We start from the raw sequence: 25,238 nt of genomic DNA on the forward strand, positions 1-25,238 counted from the left end.
GAAGCGGTGATGTTGTGTGCGACAATGTGGTGGAGCGCAGGCACACCTTTCTTTGAGAAGTAGTGCCGACTGGGCATCTGGTACTGGGGCACTGCGACGGACATAAGGTCTCAAAAATCCTCTGTGTCCACCAGGCGGAAAGGCAGCATTTCTGTAGCCAAGAGCTTGCAGATGGTGAAATTCAACCTCTTAGCTTTCTCATGGCTAGGAGGAAATGGTCTTTTACTTGTCCACATCTGAGGGACCGAGGGCTGGCTATTGTGCTTAGACGGGGTTGATAAGGGTGTCCCCGGCAAACTGCCGGTCTGTGAGGAAGATGCAGGCGGACATGTTAGGTTGCCTTGATCCAAAGGTGGTGCTATCGATGTCGGACAGCGCTCAACACCAGCTGGTGTTACCACCTCCAAAGAAAATGATGACCTGCCAATCACGCTGGCTGTTGCGGGTAAAGAGGTGGCAGGTCTGTGCCCCAAAACAGGTGTGACTTCTGTCCCCCCAGTCACAGAGGATGAAGAGGCCGCGGATGCACAAGATATGGCAGACGGTGGATGGCCCGGGCGGCTAGGCCGCATTGTAGCACACTGAGCTTCCCACTGCAACTTATGCTTCATGTCCATGTGCCGGTTCATGCATGAAGTACTCAAACTATGTATTTTTTGGCCTCTACTTAGCTTTTGCTGACAAATGTTACAGATAACACGAGTTGGGTCATCTTTATCGATCTGAAAAAATGCCCAGGCTATGAAAGGCTTAGCACCCATGCGACCTGAAGAGCCACCACGACTTGTGGTGAGAGGCAGAGTTGTGTTTGAGGATGCAGTTGTTGACGTGCTTCCAGTACTACGTCTCTGTCCAGGAAGGCGCAACCTGACCTCGTCGTCACTAGCATCTTCCTCCACCTCCTCTGCTGACCTCATCTCTTGGCTGACTGTGGGTTGACAGTAAGTGGGATCTCCAACCTCATCATCATCACCCTGTGCGTTATCACACCCGTCGTCCTCAGAGCCAACCTGTTCCTGCCCTGACAAAAAACTAAAGTTGTCTCTCCAATCAGGTATTTGAGTCTCATCATCGTCTTCCTCATTGTCTCCACCAACAGGAGTTACAGTTTGGGAATGAGGGTCTACATTATGGTCAGAACCTTCTGCGTCTGGTCCTGGATCCGACTCATAAAGATTCTGGGCATCAGTGCAGATCATTTCCTCGTCTGGATTCACAGAAGCGCTGGAGTCGACCTCTGATTCCCAGGCTATAGTATGAGTAAACAGCTCTGCAGACTCAACCATCTGTTCTACCTCATACTCAGACGGGCAGCTGGAGATTTGGGAGCTTTGAGGAAGCAAGTGCGATTGGGGTGACACCTTTGAGGACTGGAGTATTTGTGATGTTGAAGTTGATGTGGAGGAGAGCCCACTTAAAGGAGCACTTGATATCCGTTGAAGCACCTGCTGTTTTTGTGCCTCATCTGGAATTTGCAGCGATTGGCGTGGCCGTAAGAAAGGGATCTTATCACATTGTCCGCTAAAAGAAGTAGACATTTTAGTTTGGCTGGAAGATGGTCTTTCTTCTGCAGATGTTACTGTTGCTTTAACACCTACCCCACGGACACAACCTTTTTTCCCCTTCCCAACACGCCTATTCCCCTTTCCACCAGCAGCAGGCATTTTTCCACTCATTTTGGTGGTTAACTAATTCACAACTCTGGAGTTGTTTGCACAAAAAAACAATGGATGGGAACCGAGCAGAGCTGAATGGCCAAACTGTGGTATTGGGCCAAAACTATTGGCTGGGTTAGATGGAGAAAAAAATTATATTCGATTTGCAACCTGATGGAGGTCAGTATAGATGGACTAATAGAACAAGTCCTACACACAGCTAGAAGCCCAAATATTTTTTCAGAGGTAGATGCAGAAAAAAAATATATTCAGTTTGCAACCTGATGGAGGTCAGTATAGATGGACTAACAGAGAAAGTCCCACACACTGCTAGAAGGCCAAATATTTTTTCAGAGCTAGATGCAGACAAAAAATTATTTTGAATTTGCAACCTGATGGAGGTCAGTATAGGTGGACTAATAGAACAAGTCCCACACACTGCTAGAAGGCCAAATATTTTTTCAGAGCTAGATGCAGAAAAAAATTATATTCAGTTTGCAACCTGATGGAGGTCAGTATAGATGGACTAATAGAACAAGTCCCACACACTGCTAGAAGCCCAAATATTTTTTCAGAGGTAGATGCAGAAAAAAATTATATTCAGTTTGCAACCTGATGGAGGTCAGTATAGATGGACTAATAGAACAAGTCCCACACACAGCTAGAAGCCCAAATATTTTTTCAGAGGTAGATGCAGATAAAAATTATTTTTAATTTGCAACCTGATGGAGGTCAGTATAGATGGACTAATAGAGAAAGTCCCACACACTACTAGAAGGCCAAATATTTTTTCAGAGCTAGATGCAGAAAAAAATTATATTCAGTTTGCAACCTGATGGAGGTCAGTATAGATGGACTAATAGAACAAGTCCCACACACAGCTAGAAGCCCAAATATTTTTTCAGAGGTAGATGCAGATAAAAATTATTTTTAATTTGCAAGCTGATGGAGGTCAGTATAGATGGACTAATAGAGAAAGTCCCACACACTGCTAGAAGGCCAAATATTTTTTCAGAGCTAGATGCAGATAAAAATTATTTTTAATTTGCAACCTGATGGAGGTCAGTATAGATGGACTAAAAGAGAAAGTCCCACACACTGCTAGAAGGCCAACTATTTTTTCAGAGCTAGATGCAGAAAAAAATTATATTCAGTTTGCAACCTGATGGAGGTCTGTATAGATGGATTAATAGAACAAGTCCCACACACAGCTAGAAGCCCAATATTTTTTCAGAGCTAGATGCAGAAAAAAATTATATTCAGTTTGCAACCTGATGGAGGTCAGTATAGATGGACTAATAGAACAAGTCCCACACACAGCTAGAAGCCCAAATATTTTTTCAGAGGTAGATGCAGATAAAAATTATTTTTAATTTGCAACCTGATGGAGGTCAGTATAGATGGACTAATAGAGAATGTCCCACACACTGCTAGAAGGCCAAATATTTTTTCAGATCTAGATGCAGATAAAAATTATTTTTAATTTGCAACCTGATGGAGGTCAGTATAGATGGACTAATAGAGAAAGTCCCACACACTGCTAGAAGGCCAAATATTTTTTCAGAGCTAGATGCAGAAAAAAATTATATTCAGTTTGCAACCTGATGGAGGTCAGTATAGATGGACTAATAGAACAAGTCCCACACACTGCTAGAAGCCCAAATATTTTTTCAGAGCTAGATGCAGAAAAAAATTATATTCAATTTGCAACCTGATGGAGGTCAGTATAGATGGACTAATAGAATGATGCTATGCCCAAAAGATTTTACTTCACTAGGTGCAGTAAAAAAATTGGTATTCTATACACAGGTGGTATATCTTGCAACACAGATAGGCTACTCCACTGACTAACACACTCTGCAATAGGCCAAAAAGGATTAGCTTTGCTAGATTCAGCCAAATGCTGTGAAAAAAACTTGCACAGCACTGGCACAGACCTGCCTGGCAAAAACTGATAGAAACTGATGTAACCTAGTCCTGAAAAGGACTGCAATTACAATTAGTCTTTACTCCCACAACCTATCTATTTAAGAGCACAGACCTGCCTGATAAAAGTCGTAGGAAATGCTGTAACCTAGTCCTTAAAGGACTGCAATCACAACTATTCCCTACTCCCAAGCTATCTGTAGATTTGTGCGAAAATTGGCTTGAAATTAACAAGGTATAGCGCACACAGCAACAGCGGTGCCGTCTAACACGCAGCTGCAGCAGTGAGAAAATGGTGGCGACGGGGAAAATGGCTTGGTCTTATAGGGCAAGGACATGTGACATACACTGCCAATGACACATGCCCTTGCTTGTGTGAAAAACAGCAGTTCGCTCCGTGTGTGCGCTGCTGATAGGCTGACAGATTGCACCTCCCCACTGTAAATGCGGGAAAGAGAAAAAAAAATGGAGATCTTCATTATTCCTGCAGAGATCCATCCCCTGCCCCTCCCCCCACCCCGCTGTACACTCAAACTGCGTATTAACATTCATTTTCATCATTACTGAGAAAAAATCCAGTTATGATTTTGGTGCACGAACAGTTATCGAACATAACCTCGAACAGCCGAATTTTTCTCAAATCGTTCGTGTTCGCCGAACGGCTCGAACACCGCCCAAAACAGCTCGAATTTGAGATTGGCGAACAGTTCGAGTAGAACAACGCTCATCTCTAGTCCTATGTGCAAATGTAACATCACCTAGAATAAAGTTTTGAGTTGAAAACTGTTTGATTTCAGTTTGTAATAACCTGCTAATGCTTATAATTTCAAAAATGACCATTTTTTTGTTCTTTATTAAAATGAAAAGGTTGAAAACTCTGCTGTGCATAATAATTTGGAACATGCATTTTGAGTGCAGTTTGAGTTTTTTATTTTTTTTAAAAATATACTGTTATCATAGGCAGTTTGTACAAAAACCTTTCAATTGTACTCTAATAGTTATTTGACTGGAAAATTACAACGACTGCAATTCATATAGGTAATTTGGGAAAATCTGAGAAAATATTATTTGCATAATAATTTGGAACACAGTGTATTTGTGTCCAGTCAGGTACAGTAGGCAGGAACGGGCTGCCTCCAACCACCAGCTGCCTATTTGTACCTGGCCGGACACAACAATATAGGGAAGCCCTTTTTTTTTTAATTATTTCATGAAATAATTAAAAAAAAATTGACGTGGGGCTTCGCACTATATTTGTGTCCAGCCAGGTACAGCAGGCAGGAACGGGCTGCCCCCAACCACCAGCTGCCTATTTGTACCTGGCCGGACACAGCAATATAGGGAAGCCCTTTTTATCTCAATTATTTCATGAATTTCATGAAATAATTGAAAAAAAAAAATACGTAGGGCTACGCCCTATTTTTGTGTCCAGCCAGGTACAACTAGGCAGCTGGGGGCTGGAATCCGCAGCGCAGGGAGGCCCAAGCTTTCTGTCCCCCCCCCCCCGCTGCAAATTGCAGTCCGCAGCTACCCCGGAAAATGGCGCGTTCATAGAAGTGCCATCAATGGGACACAAATATCGGAATGAAAATAAACCCTTTCTTTCCTTGTAGGTTAATTCTACATGAAGGAAAACAACTAACAATAATGTAGAATGTATTGGGGGAGGTGGTTGCCCAAATCAATGGGAACAGTGCTCACAGTGAAACATGAAAAGCCGGCAATTCAGCAGCGGCATACACCGGTACCCGACAATTTAGAACAGAAAGAATAGAGAGAGCTTCACACATAGATTAGATAGATAGAAACATGTCAGTCACATATATAATAAGTACAGTGACAGTGTTGGTTACTGTACTTGTCATTTAGTGTAAAGGATTTATTTAAAAAAATAATAGTGTTTTCATGCACCGTCTCTTTAAGAAAGCCGGCCGGCAATTCAGCAGCGGTACCCGACAATTTAGAACAGAAAGATAGAGCATCACACATAGATTAGATAGATAGAAACATGTCAGTCACATATATAAGAAGTACAGTGACAGTGTTGGATACTGTACTTGTCATTTAGTGTTAAAATAAAGGATTTATTAAAAAAAAATTGGCGTGGGGTTCCCCGTAATTTTAGTCTCTAGCGGAGGTTAAGCAGACGGCTGGGGCAGATGTTTGAAGCCTGGGAAGGGGGTAATACCCACGGAGCTTCCCAGGCTACTAATATCAGCCCCCAGCTGTCTGCCTAGCCTGATATATATATATATATTTTTTTTATTATTTATTTATTTATTTTTTTAAAGAGTCAGGTGAGTACCTCTGCAAGAACCCCAGGAAGTGAAACCAAAAGAGAAAATGAGAAAACCCCTGAAAATATTGCAACACTAATGCTAGCACCACTCACCACCATGGGCATATAGGAACTGCAATAAACAGCAGAGGACTGAGCAGGGAGCAGGATTAAATAGCCCGCCTAATGATTAGGTGTTGAATACCTCCCAATCATCCCCAGACAGCCACTCCCTGCTAGTTTGATCTGCAGAATGGACAACCTCCCACCGCTGCATAGTGCCAGACACAATAGTGTCCTGCGTTGCCTGGCAACCAGAGAAATCAGTTAAAGACACGGCGTCCATTGTCATCACACATCCTAAAACACCAGAACACGATTGTCCCAATCTTATGGAGCATCTCTGTGCACATGTAGTAGCTCTGCCTCCAAGGTCAGGACAATGGAAGCTTCTGCGACCGGAGCAGCGTAGAACCGGAACTGCTCCATTCCCAGGTGGGAACACAGAACCACAATTCCTAACACTATATACATTATGAGCCTCCACATTCCATACATATATTATTTAAAAAAAACACAAAAACATACAGACATACTCACCTTGCTGCCGTTCAGTCTGGCCAGCGCATACATGCAGACGCGTGGTGACGTTATCGCACTGGCACATAGCAGAGGTGACAGGAGCTCCACTGATTGCCCTCATTATAATCCGCCTATGATTGTTACCATGAAACTCCCGCATAAGCTGTATTAAAGGGGTTGTCCCCTTCCAAATCTGAATGTTTGCCCCCATTAAAGTAAAAATACTTATACTCATCTCTGGTGACAGCACCGTTCCAGAGGTGTCGGCACTCGTGTTCCTGGGGCTCATGTGAGACTGTTATATCACACGAGCCCTGCACCCTATCAGTGCCTGCTTCACTCTCCCCGCTTTTGGCAGGGACAGTGAAGCAGGCACTGATGGGCACAGGGCTTATGTGAAATGACGACCTTACATTGGCCCCAGGAACGCAAGTGCTGACATTACTGGAACGGAGCCAGCACTGGAGTTGAGTATAAGTGTTTTTATTTTAACGGCGGCAAACATTCAGATTGAGCAGGGGTTGTCCTAGTAGGGGACAACCCCTTTAATCTAGGTGAACCATTCCCAGTTTCTAAAGATTTATAATAGATCTAATAATCTTTATACATACTGGATTCAGACTAATTTAATTATAGAATGGGTTTTTATTTTCAAGCAGACAAAGGGTTAAACAGTTTCTTTCCTGTGAAACTGGTGTAAATCCCCCAGACTTGACTCACAGGAACATTACTTGTTTGGAAACAGTTAATGTACAGGATGATGAGACTGCAGTGCATACAGCCACAATACCACGCCTGGGGCACAGTGCCAGCCAATCAGAGGGAAGTGCTGAGCATTAAAAGGCACAGTCCTCCCTGCTGCAGGACAGACAAGAGCGCAACTAGCTCCAAGGAGGGATACAACACAGCAGCTTCAAGGGGAACTCTGTTCTGTGGTGGTGAGTGTGATTCTAAAGACTGAATGGCAATTTCGCAATTTAATTTACTAAACTATCTATTTCTCATGTTTAAGTAAGAGGCAGAAGTAAAAAGCTTTCTTATTAGGATTAGGAAATCTAAAACAAGGATGTTTATATCATTAGGCAGCATAGTTTGGATAATATATGCTCTAAACCACTTATGTCAGCATGAATTGCTTCTTAAGGCCACGGTCCCACTATCAGTATTCGGTCAGTATTTTTTCTCAGGAGCGGGAGCCAAAACCAGGAGTGGGTGATAAATGCAGAATTGGTGACTTGTTTCTGTTATACCTTTTCTCTGATTGTTCCTCACCTGGTTTTTGCTCCCACTCCTGAGAAAAAATACTGACCCAATACTGATAGCGGGGCCCTGGCCTAAGAGGAAAGCTTGGATCATTCACATTGTCTGTCTGGATGTCAGACTAGGTAAAGTTACAACAGCCTGCTTTCTCCATCTGATTTACACTATGGAAGCTGCAGCCTTCTAATGGATTCATAGGACAGAAGCATTGCTGCTACTCACATTGTACCTGCGATCAACTGTTCTCCCCGGGGTGTTCTTTTCTGCAGTGATATTGCATTGCGTTCTGGCCACTGGTCTCATTGGACACAGAAGGCCATTCAGACAGCTTGCTGTAGCTTTCTGCTATGATGTTTCAGTTATTTTAATTGTAAAATTATAAATTATGCATTTTCTCTTTATAAATAGAAATTTGTAAAATATCTACATCAGTAGTTTTTTATATATTTTTTTTGTTAAACCAGCCATGTATATTAAATGTATGACTCTCCTTGTAGTTGACAGAGTCCATTTGATAGAAGATGAAGCTCATCCTATTCTTAGCGCTTGCATCTGTGTTGATCACTGGATTAGAATCGGTAACGTTTTTCTCACGTGACCATTAAATTATTATTGAGTTATACTGTTCTACAGTTGGTAATACAACTTTCTCTTTTAGATTTTAAATAAACACCACAAAAAGCTAAAGGACAATGAAGGTAAATGTAAAGACAGTATACAAGCTACTAATCATGGTACATGAAGTAATCAATACTGTCATATATACATATATATATTTATTACTGTAATATTATTATTTATTATTATAGCACCATTTATTCCATGGCACTTTACATGTGAAAAAGCAGTATAATACAAGAACAGTTACAATAATCTTGAACACAATGTGACAGCGACTGGTACAGGAGGAGCGAGGACCCTGCCCGCGAGGGCTCACAATCTACAAGGAATATGACTATGCAAGTCAGACATTGCATTTTAAATAGTATTATCCAAAAAAAGGATATAGGGAAATTATTAACGCTGCATGGCCAGACCAACCATCATTGGCACAATGGCAACACTCTTTAATTTGCTCTATGCGAACACATATTGGCAACATTTTACTCATCGATGTGGCACTTAACATCTATTGTTATGGGCTAATAATCAGCGAATGAGGATTCGTAAGGGTCCCAAGTATTGGCCTGAGCAAACATGCCGCCAACCTGCTGACAAACAAAGCGCCCATTTGTTGGCTGATTAGATTGTTTATGCTGGCATAAAAATCATAGTTTTTTGGGGGATAAATTGACATATTTTTTTTACCGATTGGATTGGCCTGTGTGAGCACCTAAAGGAGTGCCCGCTGACTTGTATTGTCGATCAATGAGTGTTATGGGCAGAAATCTGCTTGTCTGAATGGATCGTTAGCCATAAATGACTGTATAATATTTTAGTATAGATTGCAGACCTGTTGATTTCCTTTCTCTCTAAACAGAATGCAGTTGCTTACATGGAGGAACTTGTTTACACTACGGTATATACCGTAAATCGTATAGATGTATCTGTCCTGTAGGATATGGTGGAAAAGACTGTGAAAAAGGTATTTACTTTTTCTTCTAAATCAAAGCAGTTGGCTCTTCCTTTCCAAGGCATTTGTTAAGGGCCTAGGGGGTTTAAGAAAAAAATATATATACTGATTTCCTGGATCAGCACCACTCCAGCCCAGCTAATCAGATGTCGTTGATTGTCGGCAGTGATCGTGCGATTCACCCCACCAAATATTGATGCTAGCAAAGAGGATTGGCACTGCTGTGGGAGGTTAGTATAGGTTCTTTTTGCTTAAATCACCCTCTGCCCATTAAAGGGAATCGGTCACTGTTTTTATTTCTATCTAATCTGAGAGCAGCGTGATGGCAGAGACCCTGATTCCAACAATGTGTCACTTACTAGAGTGCTTGGTGCAGTTTTCATAAAATCACATGCACAGTATACACAGAAAGCTGCCAATCAGTGGAGTGGATGTGGTTGTACAGAGCTCAGCATTAAGAGAACTGATAGATATGTAGAAGATAAACAGTAATTCTATTAAAATGACAGCAAGCGGCCTAGTAAGTGACACATCGCTGGAACCAGGGTCTCTAGCCCTACATCACAATGCTCTCAGATTACATAGCGAAAAACGGGTGAGAGATTCCATTTCAGTGTAATTTCTAAAACCATTTACAAATTAGTTTTGATCTTATTTCAAGTAGTTTTTAAGAATCATCTTTTTTAGGTTTTTTTTTTGCCTTAGATCAAAGGAAAGAAATGGATGCATCACAGAATAATAGGGAAAGCCCTTTCTGCCATTATTTCTATATTTCCATACTTTGCATAGTTGTATTCAGGTTTCAATTTGGGCTCATTCACACGTAAATTTTTTCATAATACTGCTATGTGTGTTTTTCACGAGTAGAACTCATAGCTATTATAGTCTATGGGACTGTTCACATGTCCGTGGTATTTTTCTAGACCAAGTGGTTTGCATAATATCCTAGAGGCATGTTCAATTTTGATCCGAAGATTGGATCAAACTCGCCAATGCAAGTCTATGGGTCTGTGAAAAAATAGAACAACTGTTTAGTATAAGAAGCTTAAGAAACCTCCCTCAGGGTTTTTTTTTTTTTCATTGCAGACAAACTGACCAAACTCTGATTACACGTTAATCAAAAATGCTGATGAAACTCAGATAATTTTTAGTGTACGAAAAAAATCATTTAATGTCTGAATGAGCCCTAACTCATAGAATTCCCTGTCCCGGATAGGGCTCAAAATCTAATTTTATGTCTCACAAAAACTAGGGCACATTTAATAGAAAACTAAAGAGACTCTTCTTTCTTTTGGAGGAATTTACAATATTTGGGAAAATTCGCTCAAACACATGGAGAACATAGAAACTTGATGCAGATGTTGCCCATTGATTGGCGTATAAGACATTTCCAGAAGGCACTAGCGGAAGCCACTGTCCTGCCCAACAAGAGAGGAGCTGAATCCCTTGACTACTGGCTCTTATACTACTTTAGAATTGTAATAGAAGCATGGATAACATATACAATTTTAGCATTGTCTATTGCTGCTAAAGGGCATACAAGTTATTCTTTATCCATGATAACATAATGATAGGGGTCTGACTGCTTGGATACCCACTGATCCTGAGAATGGAACAGAGGCCTATGGCACTGCCGGAGATGGAAATGTTTTTCATGGATAAACATATTATTGGTTTAATGTGTGTGTGTATATGTATATATATATTTTTTCCATTTTAACGTTTTTAATTATTTGCACAGACTTGTTTGCTAGGTGTTACAATGGCTCAGGCTATGAGTACAGAGGTACCGCATCAAAAAACAGATTCAATGATGAATGCCTGCACTGGGATTCTCCACTACTGAGAAATCACCATGTAAATGCTTATATGAAGGATGCATTAAAGCTAGGGATTGGAAAGCACAATTACTGCAGGTAATATAGTGTTCTGCTTATCAGTAACTGAGCTATAATATAAGACCATTGGAGAACCTATAACTAACTACATTACTTGTAAAGCTGCACCTATTCTTTGGAATGCTCTACCCAAAGAAATTAGGACGAATCACAACTTACACAGTTTTAGGGGCTCTCTAAAAACACACCTGTTTAGGGCGGCCTATCACGTTCCCTAATCAAAGTCCTTTTTATAGCCCATTCTTTATTTCTCCAAACATAAGACTCCACCGCACCCAAAAGCTCTACAGATACGGCTGGTGACGAGCTCATGCAGCCTTTATCTATCCCTCATCCCCTCAAGATGGCTGGACGATTATTGTGAATAGGCCCCTGCACTTTGTGTCACCCCCCACCTCATTGTAGATTGTAAGCTCTTACGAGCAGGTTCATCATTAGTTTTGCTTTAATTATTGTATTATCTTTAGCTATGTTACTTATGACTGTTGTGTGTGAACCTCTGAATTGTAAAGCGCTGCAGAATATGTTGGTGCTATATAAATAAAGATTATTATTAAATTAATTTTATTTTCCCAGGAACCCAAAAAATGGATTAAAACCATGGTGCTATTTTAACGGACCAACAGGCGTTACAAGAATGTTTTGCAAGATCCCCAAATGTGAAGAGAATAAAAACACAGGTAAATGTATAGAATACCAAGATTGCATAATAAAGAATAGTGAGGGAGATTTACTATGCTAAATGCACCAGATATATGGTAAAATGTGCGCAAAAGTCTTTCATGCCTTGCACAACATTTATTATGTGTTTTAGACACTTTGTTTTCCTGCAAGGGGCTTGACTTCATGTAAATGGGTGATGGCTTCACTGGAAAGAGGGATGATCTAACACGTAATAACATATGCCATAAGATGCACCAAATAATTCTGGCACAAAATGGTGGCATTAAAGCGATTTATCTTTTATTTTATTATGACCTTATCTTTTATGTGTATTACGCAGAACCCACTTGTGGCCTTCGTCAGCACAAATTGTATAAAATCGTGGGTGGCATGAACAGCCCTGTGGAATCACAGCCATGGTTAGCTACACTTTACTATATTGTCAGAAGAAACAGAAACGAGCAGCGCTATGTGTGTGGTGCCAGTCTTATTCACCCCTGCTGGGTTCTTACTGCAGCCCACTGCTTTCCAGACAGGTTGGTGACTATTGAATGTAAATGCTTGAAACTATCCGTGTGCTGTATAATTTTTTTTTTCACAGATTCATAGACTTGCATTGGCAATTTTTATCCGAGAATCGGATCAATAATGAACAAGTCGCTGTTCTTTTATGCAGACCACTCGGTCCAAGTTAAAAATTGGACAGGTGAACTACCCCATAGACTATATTGGATACGAGTGCTAGCCAGGAAAATCACAGATAGCACACATGGGAATGAGCCATAAGGTGTGCCGAAATCATTAAGAGGCAAGCTTCTCCTAATGCATTTGGTACATCTTTTAGCACCAGCGTCAAATATATACTTCAATGAATTAAAATGATTTTTTTCAGCCCACACTTAACACCCCTTCCTTCAATCTGTGCACACTTTCTAAAAAAGATATCGGAGCTGGCTAAAAAAATACTACTAGTTTAGCAAATTTTTTTTACAATTTAACAGTTTTACCCCAGATTCCTGTTTGATAAAATGAATTTTCTGTGTGTGGTGAGAGATAGTGAGAGTTTTTGATGACCAGGACTTCCCACATCTAGATTTTATGAAGCTACATCCAAAGCCTTATAAGACTTGTGCTTGTGGGGGAACATTTAATGAGAAGCCGGGTATCCGATTACTGTGGACTTCACAATACCAGCCATCTATATACACCAGCGGAATGTAGAGCACTGAAGCTGATTACCACCATCTTCAGGACCAGTAATAATTATAAAATACATATAACTTACTAACAATACTATTGGCTTGTTCTTATAAAGTAGATCAACATGAGACCTTCACAGAAAAGGTCCACAGAAGACAGATGTCTAACTGCTGCATAGTCCTGTTTCTTTCTGTGGTCAGATTTATGTATTATACCTTTATGTGACAATGTAGATTTTGCCCATGATGATACTTAGCTTCTTCTACTTCTATCTTTTCTGTAAAAATGTATTTGACAGCTTCAATTATAACCTGCTTTGTCTATTTTGTTTTTAATCCAGTGAGTTTCCTGAGCCAAAGGACTATACAATTAATCTAGGAAAATCTCATCTTTACGAAGAAAATGAGTATAGAGAGCAAAGATTTTTGGTGGAGAAAATAATCCGTCATTCGGACTACAGTGATAAAACAGGCGCATTGAACAATGATATTGGTAAGCTTTACAATAGTGACTTAAATGTGTTGTTACAAATTCTTAAAGGGAATCTGTCAGCAGGATTTCTCCCCCCCCCCCAAACTATTTATATGTACATGTAGCTCTCTCAAAGACAAGTCCAGCAAAATCTTTACTAGCCAGTCCTTTCCTCCATTACAAAGAAATCAGCTTTTGAATTGATATGCAAATGAGGATGAAGAGGGATGGTAGATCTGAAGCCTCTGTCACTACAGCTCTATTCCCTCCCAAGAGCCACCTCATCCTGCTCGACTGACAGACTCTAATCTGTGTGTCTGCCAGGAGGAGGCGACGCTGGGCTGGGAATAGAGCTGGAGTGACAGAGGCTTCTACAGTTCATTGCGTAGGTTACAGGCGAGTCTGCGTTAGGAGTGCTTGCAGACTCTATGCTTTTCAGAGCCCAGCGCTCTGAAGCTGACCAGATGTCTGTATCCTGCCAGCTTCAGTGCCCCTGCACTACTTCAATGATGCAGAGGAAAAGCTAAGAAAATCTCAGTTTGGGACACCAGTGCGTCCCTGCAACTGGTCAGAGCTGTCAATCTTCAGGAGTGCATCGGCCAGGGCAACAAGGAAGCCAGGAGGCAGGAGAGTGGTGTGCTTGTAAGCAGGGAACATTAGAACAACCCTTTAATATAACAGTATGCAGATCCATTTCATTTCCACATTAATGTTAAAAAAAATTTTTTTTCCAGCATTGCTGAAGATTCGTTCAGAGTCCGGACAATGTGCTTCTACGACTGACTATGTGCAAACTGTTTGCCTGCCATCGGCTGACCTGAAATTGAAAGATGGGACACATTGTGAGATTGCTGGCTTTGGAAAAGAGACTTTTGGTTAGTGAACTTAGGTTTTCTGCCTCCATTCCTCTACCTGAGAGCATGTACCTATAATAATTCTGTTTTAACTGTAAACCAGTTATCACCAGCAGGAAAGTGAAGGCTTTTTCTTTCTTTATTTTATTCATAAACTAGCCAAAAAATGAATCAATAATATAGTAGAATATTGCTGAGAGATCAAATCCCAAGTATGGTTATTACACAGAGGCTCCTTTGCTCTGGAGAGTAATGTGAACGGAGTCCTCCTATGGACATTGGCAATAGGTTTGATAATCTACTTCTTTTCTGCAGAGAGCAGTAGATTTTCTGAAAATCTGAAGTCCACATCAGTTCAGCTCATATCACAAGATATTTGCCAATTACCTGATTACTATGGGAAGCTCATCAACAACAACATGTTTTGTGCTGGAGACCCTGAGTGGAAGGTGGATGCTTGCAAGGTACTGCCATGATTAATATTATGTATTCCTAATTAATGGAAGTTCTATATCCTTATTTAAACATTTGCGAGCTGTGGTGGGGAATGGCATGGTGTGTCCCCTGTAGAGCTGCTTTCCTCCTTACTACTGTCAGCACAGTAGCCATTATTCTTGCAGCTAAACAGTTCAGCCACTTGAGTCAGACTGATTGCTATATAGTGTACAGCAGGGCAAGAGGTGCGGAAGGATGAGGGAATGACTAATAAATTATACATTTTATTGTAGTTTATTTAAAAAATGCACATAAATCATTTAGTGTTTAAAGGGGTTTCACATTACCTTTTATTCTACATTTTGATCTACTTTCCACAACTTGCAGTTATTTATTTTCAGGTTAGCATGGTGGCTCAGTGGTTAGCACTGTAGCCCAGCATTGCTGGGGTCTGCGGTTCAAATCCCACCAAGGACAATATCTGCATATTGCATTGTGATCTTGTGTGCAGCAAACAGCTGCTATACACAGGGGAGGCATGAGAACGCACCTGCACATACTGATACTGTGTGCGCTCTTGTCCCCCGCACATTGTCAGTGTGGATTTATATTGGGCAATCCAATGAGAGCGCTATCAATCACCATGAGGGCAGGGACGAAAGATGGTAACTGAGAAGGCAGAACTGTGCACTGAGCCCTTTGTCACGCCAGGGTTGCACTGAAGCCCCCTCATTCAATAAAACTGTTTTATTTAACATGCAATAAGTAAAATCTACAGTATAACTATTTTTATTATATATTTGTACACCAGTCTTAATGGGGTGTGCAGAAATAAGAGGCGCATGACACTAATTTGGTGCATCTTCTCAGTGGCATTCATCTCTGTGCTCCTCCCTAGAAATGTTACTCTAGTGAAGATGTAGAGTAAAATTTCTTGTGTAAGAAACACTGTCACTTTTGATGAAGTTAATTGGCAGGTTTGCCATGCCCACCCTGCCTCCTACTCAACTACGCTGACTTTGGCATTGACATAGATGCCAGAAACTATCATGAAAGCTCCAAAAGTAACCAGATTTCTACATGCAACTTCGTATTGTACAAAAGTTTTCTAAGTTGCACTTTGTAACTGGGCTTATATGATTTATGTGCATATTTTACATAAACTACAATAAAAGTTATATTTTGTTGTTCACACTCTTATCCTTCCCCTTCTTTGCCCTTTATATATGACATTTACTATAAATGTACGCTTAGTGTGAGGATTATCTTTATTCGGTTCATTCATTTGGAGGACTGACTTTGTTAATGTGAACAACTTTAATTTTTCTCTGATTGCTTGGTATACATTATCATGGAGAAATTTTCTAGTAACTAGGCATGGATTTGCATAAATACATATATACTTAGAGAAATACAGTATATGCTATTTAAAAATGACCCAATGCCGTCCCATGTTTCTAATGTTTTATTATCTTGTTTTTTTGCAGGGAGACTCTGGTGGTCCTCTAATCTGTCAGCACAATGGAAAAATGGTGTTATATGGTATTATAAGCTGGGGGGATAATTGTGCCAAGAGGAACAAGCCTGGCGTGTACACTCGCATCACAAACTACATACAGTGGATACAGGACACCATGGCTGAAGCAAACAATGTGAGAAGTAATACTATTCCTAAGTAATCAGCCAGCTTTATAAAAGGGAAACTGTCATCAGATTCCTGCTGCCATAACTGTGGACAGCATAATTTAGACACAGGCTGTTCAATTGTGGCAATATATGTTTCTCTCTATGTATCTGCATAGAGAAAGACCTGTCAGTTAAAAGGATCAGGGCGGGGAGAAGCTGGCTGACTCTTCAAAGTATGTTACTCTGAAAAGCCACAGGGATTCAGAGTGAAATATCCCTGTCTATACTGAAAGTGATCAATTCATGCTGCCCAAACCACAAGTAATCAGTAATCTGATTATCGGTCCCTTTAACTTGGAATGTAGAGAAGCAAACAAAGTTGAGCCTTTTTGGTACATTTGCCATTAAAAACTGTGCAAGCCTTTGTAAAGTAGTAACATATCAGTTTATCCCATCATGAAGGATTAGTGCATTTCCACCTGAGTGCTTTAAGCAGTTAGCTTTGTGCTATTAAACTGCTATCTTGCTAATGTCTAAGTTGTTAATCATAGTTTCACACTTTCAAGGTTGAAAGAAGACTTATTAAGCCACTTCTGTAACCTTGACTAGTCTTTATATGTGCCCGCTCAAAAATATTGCTCCTAGTTAAGCCCCTTAGTGTTCCCACACAGTATCGTACGGCTTTCATGGCCAGTAGCATAAAGCAGTACATTCCCACAATCACAGCATGATGTCCTCACAGTACATTCCCCCACATATAGTATTATGTTCTCATAGTTTATCCTCCCCCACAATATTACGTCCGAACAGTGCATTCCCCCGTATACAGTATGATGTCCTCACAATACATTGCCCCATATACAGTACGATGTCCCCATAGTCCATTCCTTCTCACACAGTATGAGGTCCTTAGAGTACATTCCCACACACACAGTATGATGTCCCCACATTACATTCCCCTACACACAATAAGATTCCACATACACAGTACGATGTCCCCACAGTATGATGTCCCCACAGTATGAGTCCCCCATAGTATATACAGTTATATGAAAAAGTTTGGGCACCCCTATTAATCTTAAGCTTAATGTTTTATAAAAATTGGTGTTTTTGCAACAGCTATTTCAGTTTGATATATGTAATAACTGTTGCACACAGTAATGTTTCTGCCTTGAAATGAGGTTTATTGTACTAACAGAAAATGTGCAATCTGCATTCAAACATAATTTGACAGGTGCATAAGTATGGGCACCTCACCAGAAAAGTGACATTAATATTTAGTAGATCCTCCTTTTGCAAAATTAACAGCCTCTAGTCGCTTCCTGTAGCTTTTAATGATTTCCTGGATCCTGGATGAAGGTATTTTTGACCATTCCTCTTTACAAAACAATTCCAGTTCAGTTAAGTTTGATGGTCGCCGAGCATGGACAGCCCTCTTCAAATGATCCCACAGATGTTCAATGATATTCAGGTCTGGGGACTGGGATGGCCATTCCAGAACATTGTAATTGTTCCTCTGCATGAATGCCTGAGTAGATTTGGAGCGGTGTTTTGGATCATTGTCTTGCTGAAAGATCCATCCCCTGCGTAACTTCAACTTTGTCACTGATTCTTGAACATTATTGTCAAGAATCTGCTGATACTGAGTGGAATCCATGCGTCCCTCAACTTTAACAAGATTCCCGGAGCCGGCATTGGCCACACAGCCCCAAAGCATGATGGAACCTCCACCAAATTTTACTGTGGGTAGCAAGTGTTTTTCTTGGAATGCTGTTTTTTTGCCACCATGCATAACGCCTTTTTGTATGACCAAACAACTCAATCTTGGTTTCATCAGTCCACAGGACCTTCTTCCAAAAAGAAATTGGCTTCTCCAAATGTGCTTTTGCATACCTCAGCCGACTCTGTTTGTGGCGTGCTTGCAGAAACGGCTTCTTTTGCATCACTCTCCCATACAGCTTCTCCTTGTGCAAAGTGCGTTGTATAGTTGACCGATGCACAATGACACCATCTGCAGCAAGTTGATGCTGCAGCTCTCTGGAGGTGGTCTGAGGATTGTTCTTGACTGATCTCATCATTCTTCTTCTCTGCCTTTATGATGTTTTTCTTGGCCTGCCACTTCTAGCCTTAACAAGAACTGTCCCTGTGTTCTTCCATTTCCTTACTATGTTCCTCACAGTGGAAACTGACAGGTTAAATCTCTGAGTCAGCTTTTTGTATCCTTCCCCTGAACAACTATGTTGAATAATCTTTGTTTTCAGATCATTTGACAGTTGTTTTGAGGAGCCCAAGATGCCACTCTTCAGAGGAGATTCAAACAGGAGAACAACTTGCAAGTGGCCACTTTAAGTAGCTTTTCTCATGATTGCATACACCTGGCTATGAAGTTCAAAGCTCAATAAGGTTACAAAACCAAAAAAAGTGCTTTAGTAAGTCAGTAAAAAGCAGGTAGGAGTATTTAAAACAAGAAAATGATAAGGGTGCCCATACTTATGCACCTGTCAAATTTTGTTTGAATGCAGATTGCACATTTTCTGTTAGTACAATAAACCTCATTTCAAGGCAGAAACATTACTGTGTCCAACAGTTATTACATATATCAAACTGAAATAGCTGTTGCAAAAACACCAATTTTTATAAAACATTAAGCTTAAGATTAATAGGGGTGCCCAAACTTTTTCATATAACTGTATAATCCTATGCCAGGTTAAGTTTTCTCTCCAGAAGTAAGTTTTGGCAGACTGACAGATTATCTCTTGTGTAGTGGGTTTATGGCCTTGAACAGCAATATATACACTGTATATATATATATATATATATATATATATATATATATATTCTCATTAAGAGATGTACAATGTTTACTGAATCACATCTTATGGAGTTTTGGAACCAGTAATTTATTTTTTACTATTTATCTTTCCATTATGTAACTTATAATATTGTACATTTACTTTGTGGACGTAAAATAACATTTATGTAAATGGTATGGTTAATGTTTAGCTCAGTAGCTGGATTTTTTTTATGGAAAGATATAGTACAGGCACATACTGTCATATTCTAAGGATATTCAAACACTTTTGTTCCAATGACTTTTAAGCCAAATGCCTATGCCTACAGTAAAGCAAATGTAATAATTCTTAGATAACAATTTCATATTTATGAATATATTGAGAATATGAAAAATCTAAATATTTAGGTCCTCTTAAACACAGATTAACATTCATTTCAGTTTGTTTGATTTCTTGTTGCTAATATATCCATTATATGTTCAAGGCTAAAGCTTGGTCTCAGGTGACCTCTTGTGGCTAATCAACACACCACAATCCAGCTTAACCTCAATTGCCTTAGAATGTATTCTATGCTTAGCAATGCTGTTGATATTTTATTTATTTTTAATGAAATAATTCTGCCTGACAAAATGGCAAGAAGGTGGCCAAAATGTTAGAACTTTTGAAAGTCTATTCTGGGCCTTCTTCACTTACAGGGAATCTCACTAGGTTTAATCTGCTACATCTACGAGCAGCTTAAAGTATGGCTAGAAACCCATGTTCAGTGCTTTGTGCTGTAGATCTGGTAAAACATAGTTTATTCGCTGCAGCTCTGCTAGTCTTCTCAGTGAAAAGATCATGCTATGAAGGCTGCAATATTTATGAGCTTTGCCTATCCCCACCCCCTCCGATGGGCAGCTCTCTTCTTCTACACAGTGTAGGCACAAAGCTGTCTGTCAATGGAGTGGGTTGGGTTAGAAAGAGCTTGTAACTGAGAGGCCTAGCAGCACTGCAGCAGATAAAACAGAAATGTTATCAAAACTACAGCAAAGTGCCAATTAAGTGACCCAGGAATGAAATCAGGGTCTCTGTCCCTATTTTATGCTTCCCTCAATTTGAGTATCAGAAACCTTAATATTTTAATGGGCTGGACCCTTGAACATGATTAATTATTGTTTTAAACATTATTTACTTGTACTGATTAAATTGTAATTATTATTTATATTATTTAATTTATTTGTAATAAATTATTTTTTGCCAGCTTACATGTTTCTTTGTTCTTGATCATTGTCACTTATTTTCCCATATTTTAAGTAAATCTGCAATGAATATAAAATGATATGTAATAAACAAGTAACCTACATTCACCCAATGGCTTCAGCGTCCCTGCTCCGGTCAGTCCGTCCGGCCTATGCTATCTTCCTGTAGCGATGATGTGTATACATGATCACTGTAGTCTAATACTTGCTACAGCAGTCACGTGCCTTACATGCAGCGCCAGGCAAGTGATTGGCTATCACATATACATAGAAGGCATGTCATCACTCCAGAAGGTAAACCGAGACTGGCAGGGACCAACAGAATGGTAGCAGTGGTAGATAAAAAGGAAGAATAGGATACTTTTTTTGTATTCAATACTCTCCTCATGACAGAATTGATTAATTTACTGGAGAACCCCTTTAACAACAGATTCTCTTTCCAACCTGACTGCTTCGCCCCTTTATAGCAATGCAATAATGAGATATTTTAAGCCTACATACAATAATATAACTTTATATTTAACTATAATCTGTGGCAATGTTAATGTTTCACAGTCTGAGGAAAAAATAAAGCACAGAGACCCTGATTTCAATTTATAGTCACTTAATAGGCTTCTTGTGTACTTTGATAAAATCGCTGTTCTTTCTGCTGTAGTCTTCTAGTCCTCTCAGTGATCCACTATGTCGGACCCCACCTTTGCCATTGATTGACAGCTTTTTGAGTACACTTCAGCATAGCTACTTTTATGGGGCCATGATAGAGAATGTCCTTGGATCAAATGATCCTATGTACGTTTTTTTTTTTTTTTCCTCTGGTGATTGAGTTGCTTCTCCCAATATAGAGAGAGGCCTTTACCTTTCCAGTAAAAGGGAAAAAAAAGGAGCTGATAATCGCATACCACATTACTTGCAAAACAGAGGGAGCAGTTTACTATGCAAAAAGAAAGAGGATTCGTCAGCTCACCTATCCTGAATACGTATTCAATTGAACAGACTCCCGCGGCGCTGCAGGAAATCAAAGTCCAGCATGCTGAAGATCTTCTAAAAAGTTCATATTTATTAACAAGTAGAATATAAAAAGGATGTGTGAACCATATCCAAATGCATCCCTATGAGAATATGCTCTATACAAATCTCAATTGTGGTACACTTATCCTGGGAAGATAGATGCAAATTTATCCTTGATTGATAACAATTGTTTGCATCAGTGTTTAGTGAAGAGAATGATTTAAATAGTAGACAGGATGTGATGTCACGTAAAGATTTCTTCTTTTTTTGTAACATAGCAGCAAGATACTGCAAGGACTAAGATCGAAACGCGTCGCTTTGTATTTGCTAATTCTATTTTTAATATTGCACTTAGATATGGATCACACATCCTTTTTATATTTGATTTGTTAATAAATAAGGACTTTTTAGCAGACCTTCAGCATGCTGGACTTTGTTTTTCTCAGTTTACTATGCAACTGACCTTTGATTTTGATCTATTTGAGACTTATCTAGGAAATTGAAGATAAGGACAGATGAACGTGTCAGAGACATCACAAATAAGCTGGATATTAAGGATGCATCTCAGATCAAATTCATACCCAGATATTTTAAACCCATACTTCGATGTTACTGTAGACAACTGGAAGTAATAGGTGCCGATCGGGCCCAGATTAACAAAAGAGGAAGAGATTGGAGGAAGATATTTTCTCAATCTGTGGCCACATGGCTAATAAATGTGGATATGGTCCACTCGAAGGGCATTAACTAATAAGTTTGTCTCTTTCCTTTAATTGTCAATTTATTTTTAGGTATAAGGGTGAATTGCCTTTTTATAATGTTTTCAATGTCTGAATCTGATTCCATCTTTGTAGGACTCTTTGGAAGCAGAGGCCGGATTGCGTCGGGCATAGTAGGTACATTGAGGACTTCAGTGAGACTTGGTCCTGGTAGCAATATGTATTCTGCAAGCAGGGGGATTTATTAATGGAGGAAGATTTGGACTCTTTATTGGATAGAACATTGGGAGGATGTTCTCCTGTTGAAAGCAATGACTTATTTGAACCCTTGTTTAAACAGGTTTCTATGGTTCCTGTATTATTTGGTCTCTTGGCAACTATCATGCAACATATACGATCTCCTTATACTCACTTTTGACATTTATTATTTATGGCAGTTATGTACCTTTGCATCTACCCTCATTAGATAGCTTACATCTCTTATTTTATTTCACTTACCTTTATTTGAATTGTGTATTTCCTTTTCGCAATTTATTGTTTTTACACTGTTTAGGACTCTTTATCCCCTTTTAAGCACATTATCATTATTAAGCTATCACAGTTGGAGAATTTAATCTTTCAGGTTTTTTTTTGTTCTTTCAGTCGCATGAATTTCATGTAAATGAATTGTTCTACACAAAAGAATTTTATGTATTTTAAAGCTTTTCACACTTATATAGGGTGTCTCTAAAGTCTAGACACATAGGAATTCTCATTAATTATAACTTTAATGGTAATAGAATTTTGCAAAGCGCATCAACCTTTGCATCGCAAATAATGGAAATCATATTATTTAATATTCCAATTCAGTAAAATGTTAATACATTTAATTTCTTGAAAATATGTACTTTTGCCTATATGTCCAGACTTTAGGGACACCCCGTATTCTATTCTACTAATTTCTATTATTATATCACGCATGAATCTAATCCTTGGTAATGTGCTTTGTCACATTCATTACTTGTAGGGTATATGGACTCTGTTTTTTATCTTGTAAACTCCAGCAATGATTTTTTTATCCATGTATAAAAATATTTTGCTCTTATGTATCTCATAATACACTTTATGATGGTACTTTTTTAATTTACGTATTACTATATTTCTGCTATTATTATTTGTAGAAAAAAAAATCATTTCATAGGCAGTCCAAAAAATGTGTAGAATCTATACTTATGTATACAGTCGTGGGCAACATTTTGGAGACAAATTTCACAAATTTTGATTTTCACAAAATTATTCTAGTGACAATGTACATTCTCATGTAAGGACCTGTGTCGGTTAGTTCCGGTCTGTAAATTTCTGGGACATTTCATCCAGGCAGGTGGGCAGTAGTTTTTTGTTTGACACTATACGTGAGACGTGGTGAAACTGGGAACGTGGCAAGCTATTATTGGAGGATCTTTGGTGGCAACTAGGCTAATGTAAGAGACTTTTGGAATCAGTCGGCTTGGTATATAGGTCCGTGGTAAGTGTGACTGTGTTGTCTTTCTGTACCAATGTGTCTAAATATGAAATCTTTGTGTGTTACAATTAATTGTGAACTGTAGGAGTTAAGGTAGTGGAGAAAGGTAAATAGGGATTCTGATGTGCCTTTCCATAGAATACATCGTCTATATAATCCAACATTTAGTGTATTTCTTGAACAAGTCGTTGGTATATATGAACTCCTGTTCAAATTAGTCCATATAGCAGTCAGCATAAGCTGGCGCAACTTTGTAACCCATAGCGGTCCCACAGATTTGTAAATAGAACTGGTCACCAAATAGAAAAAAATTGTTGTGTAATACCAATGATGTAAGTTCGAGACAGAACTCTTTGGAATTCTGCGTAAGGTCCAAGGTCCCCAGCATATTTTGGACTGCTCGTAAGCCTAGGTTATGTCTGATTGAAGTGTATAGGCTATTAACATTTAAGGTTACCAGTAGGCTGTCAGGTGTGATGTCTGTTAAATGCTTAATGATATTAAGGAAATGACCTGTGTCCAGAATAAAGGAGCAAGAGTTTTTGACCAACGAGGTGATTTTTTGGAGGAATATCGATAAGGGCGAAAGTATGGAGTCTGTAGAGGCTATAATGGGTTGGCCGGGGGGGAAGTTGGCAAAGAACTAGTGAATTTTGGGTAGGGTGTAGAACATCGGAGTGACGGGATGTAAGTTTGTGAGAAAAGTGGCTGTTTTCTTGTGGATGGTGTTCAGAGATAATGTTTATCCATTATCTGTTTAATTTTGAGTGTGACTGAGGATGTGGGGTTGTGGGTGTTTTTTTTATAGGTTGTGGTGCCTGAGAGCTGGCATGAAATTTCACTCATGTACAGTGAATGGTCCACGATAATGATGGTTCCACCCCTATCAGCTGGTTTGATAATTATGTCTTTTTTAGTCTTAAGTGAATCGGTAGCATGTCTCTAGATCTGTGTCATGTTGCCACTAGTGGGAAATAATCCCATTTGGTGTTGAGCCAGAATATGGCCCACATCTCTGTGTACAAGCTCACTAGTCACCAGGAAAAGTGGCATCAATTGACTCACAGTCAAAATTTTATAATGGTACAGCAGCAGTCAGCCATGGACCATGCATGAGGTTTCAGGGTCTGGGCCAGCATTTACAGCTTTGAATTTAACTTCAAATTAAAACAAGGTGGGTGAGGGGTCAGTGTAGGCCTGCTGTGCTGGGAGCCCCGATACCTCATGCAATAGCTCAAACTGCTTTTCTGCTCAGCCACACTCAAGTGGCACAATATCAGATTTGTGTACTATTGCTAGAAAAATGTAAAAGTAGTAACACAGGTAGTTGACTGAAAGTAAGTGCAGGCCTGCCAGTCTGGCAGCCCTATTGCTACAGGCTAGACACATGAAGGAGACCAAACTTGGAGTGAAAACATTTCCAAAAATTTGGGCAGACACGACTAAAGTGGCATCAATTTCCCCAGAGTAGAAATAGTATGGTGGGGCTCTGACACCTCTTCCACTACAAGCAACCCCCCAGATGGACACCCAACTTGGAGTCTCCACATTTCAAAAAA

General features: G+C 39.7%; 1 protein-coding gene across 4 annotated transcripts in view; it reads left to right on the top strand.

Annotated features, from left to right (window-relative positions):
- The first annotated feature begins 7,240 nt into the window (after positions 1-7,240).
- Positions 7,241-25,238, top strand: part of PLAU (plasminogen activator, urokinase) — an 81,924-nt gene continuing 63,926 nt past the window's right edge. Inside the window, exons 1-12 of one of the 4 annotated variants that reach the window (XM_073686083.1) lie at positions 7,241-7,379; positions 8,199-8,279; positions 8,360-8,435; positions 9,182-9,286; positions 11,016-11,190; positions 11,749-11,852; positions 12,176-12,371; positions 13,376-13,527; positions 14,241-14,381; positions 14,676-14,824; positions 16,283-16,447; positions 22,314-23,274. In XM_073686083.1, coding sequence (XP_073542184.1) covers positions 8,223-8,279; positions 8,360-8,435; positions 9,182-9,286; positions 11,016-11,190; positions 11,749-11,852; positions 12,176-12,371; positions 13,376-13,527; positions 14,241-14,381; positions 14,676-14,824; positions 16,283-16,447; positions 22,314-22,352 — 1,359 coding nt within the window. In that variant the 5' untranslated portion in view covers positions 7,241-7,379; positions 8,199-8,222 and the 3' untranslated portion in view covers positions 22,353-23,274. Of the gene's footprint in view, positions 7,380-8,198; positions 8,280-8,359; positions 8,436-9,181; positions 9,287-11,015; positions 11,191-11,748; positions 11,853-12,175; positions 12,372-13,375; positions 13,528-14,240; positions 14,382-14,675; positions 14,825-16,282; positions 16,448-22,313; positions 23,275-25,238 lie in introns of those variants that run through there. The other 3 variants (XM_073686085.1, XM_073686082.1, XM_073686084.1) reach the window with 3 other exon arrangements.

This window comes from Phyllobates terribilis, unplaced genomic scaffold (assembly GCF_046119375.1).
Source record: "Phyllobates terribilis strain yellow unplaced genomic scaffold, ASM4611937v1 Scaffold_5__5_contigs__length_657084704, whole genome shotgun sequence".
Lineage (NCBI taxonomy): Eukaryota > Metazoa > Chordata > Amphibia > Anura > Dendrobatidae > Phyllobates > Phyllobates terribilis.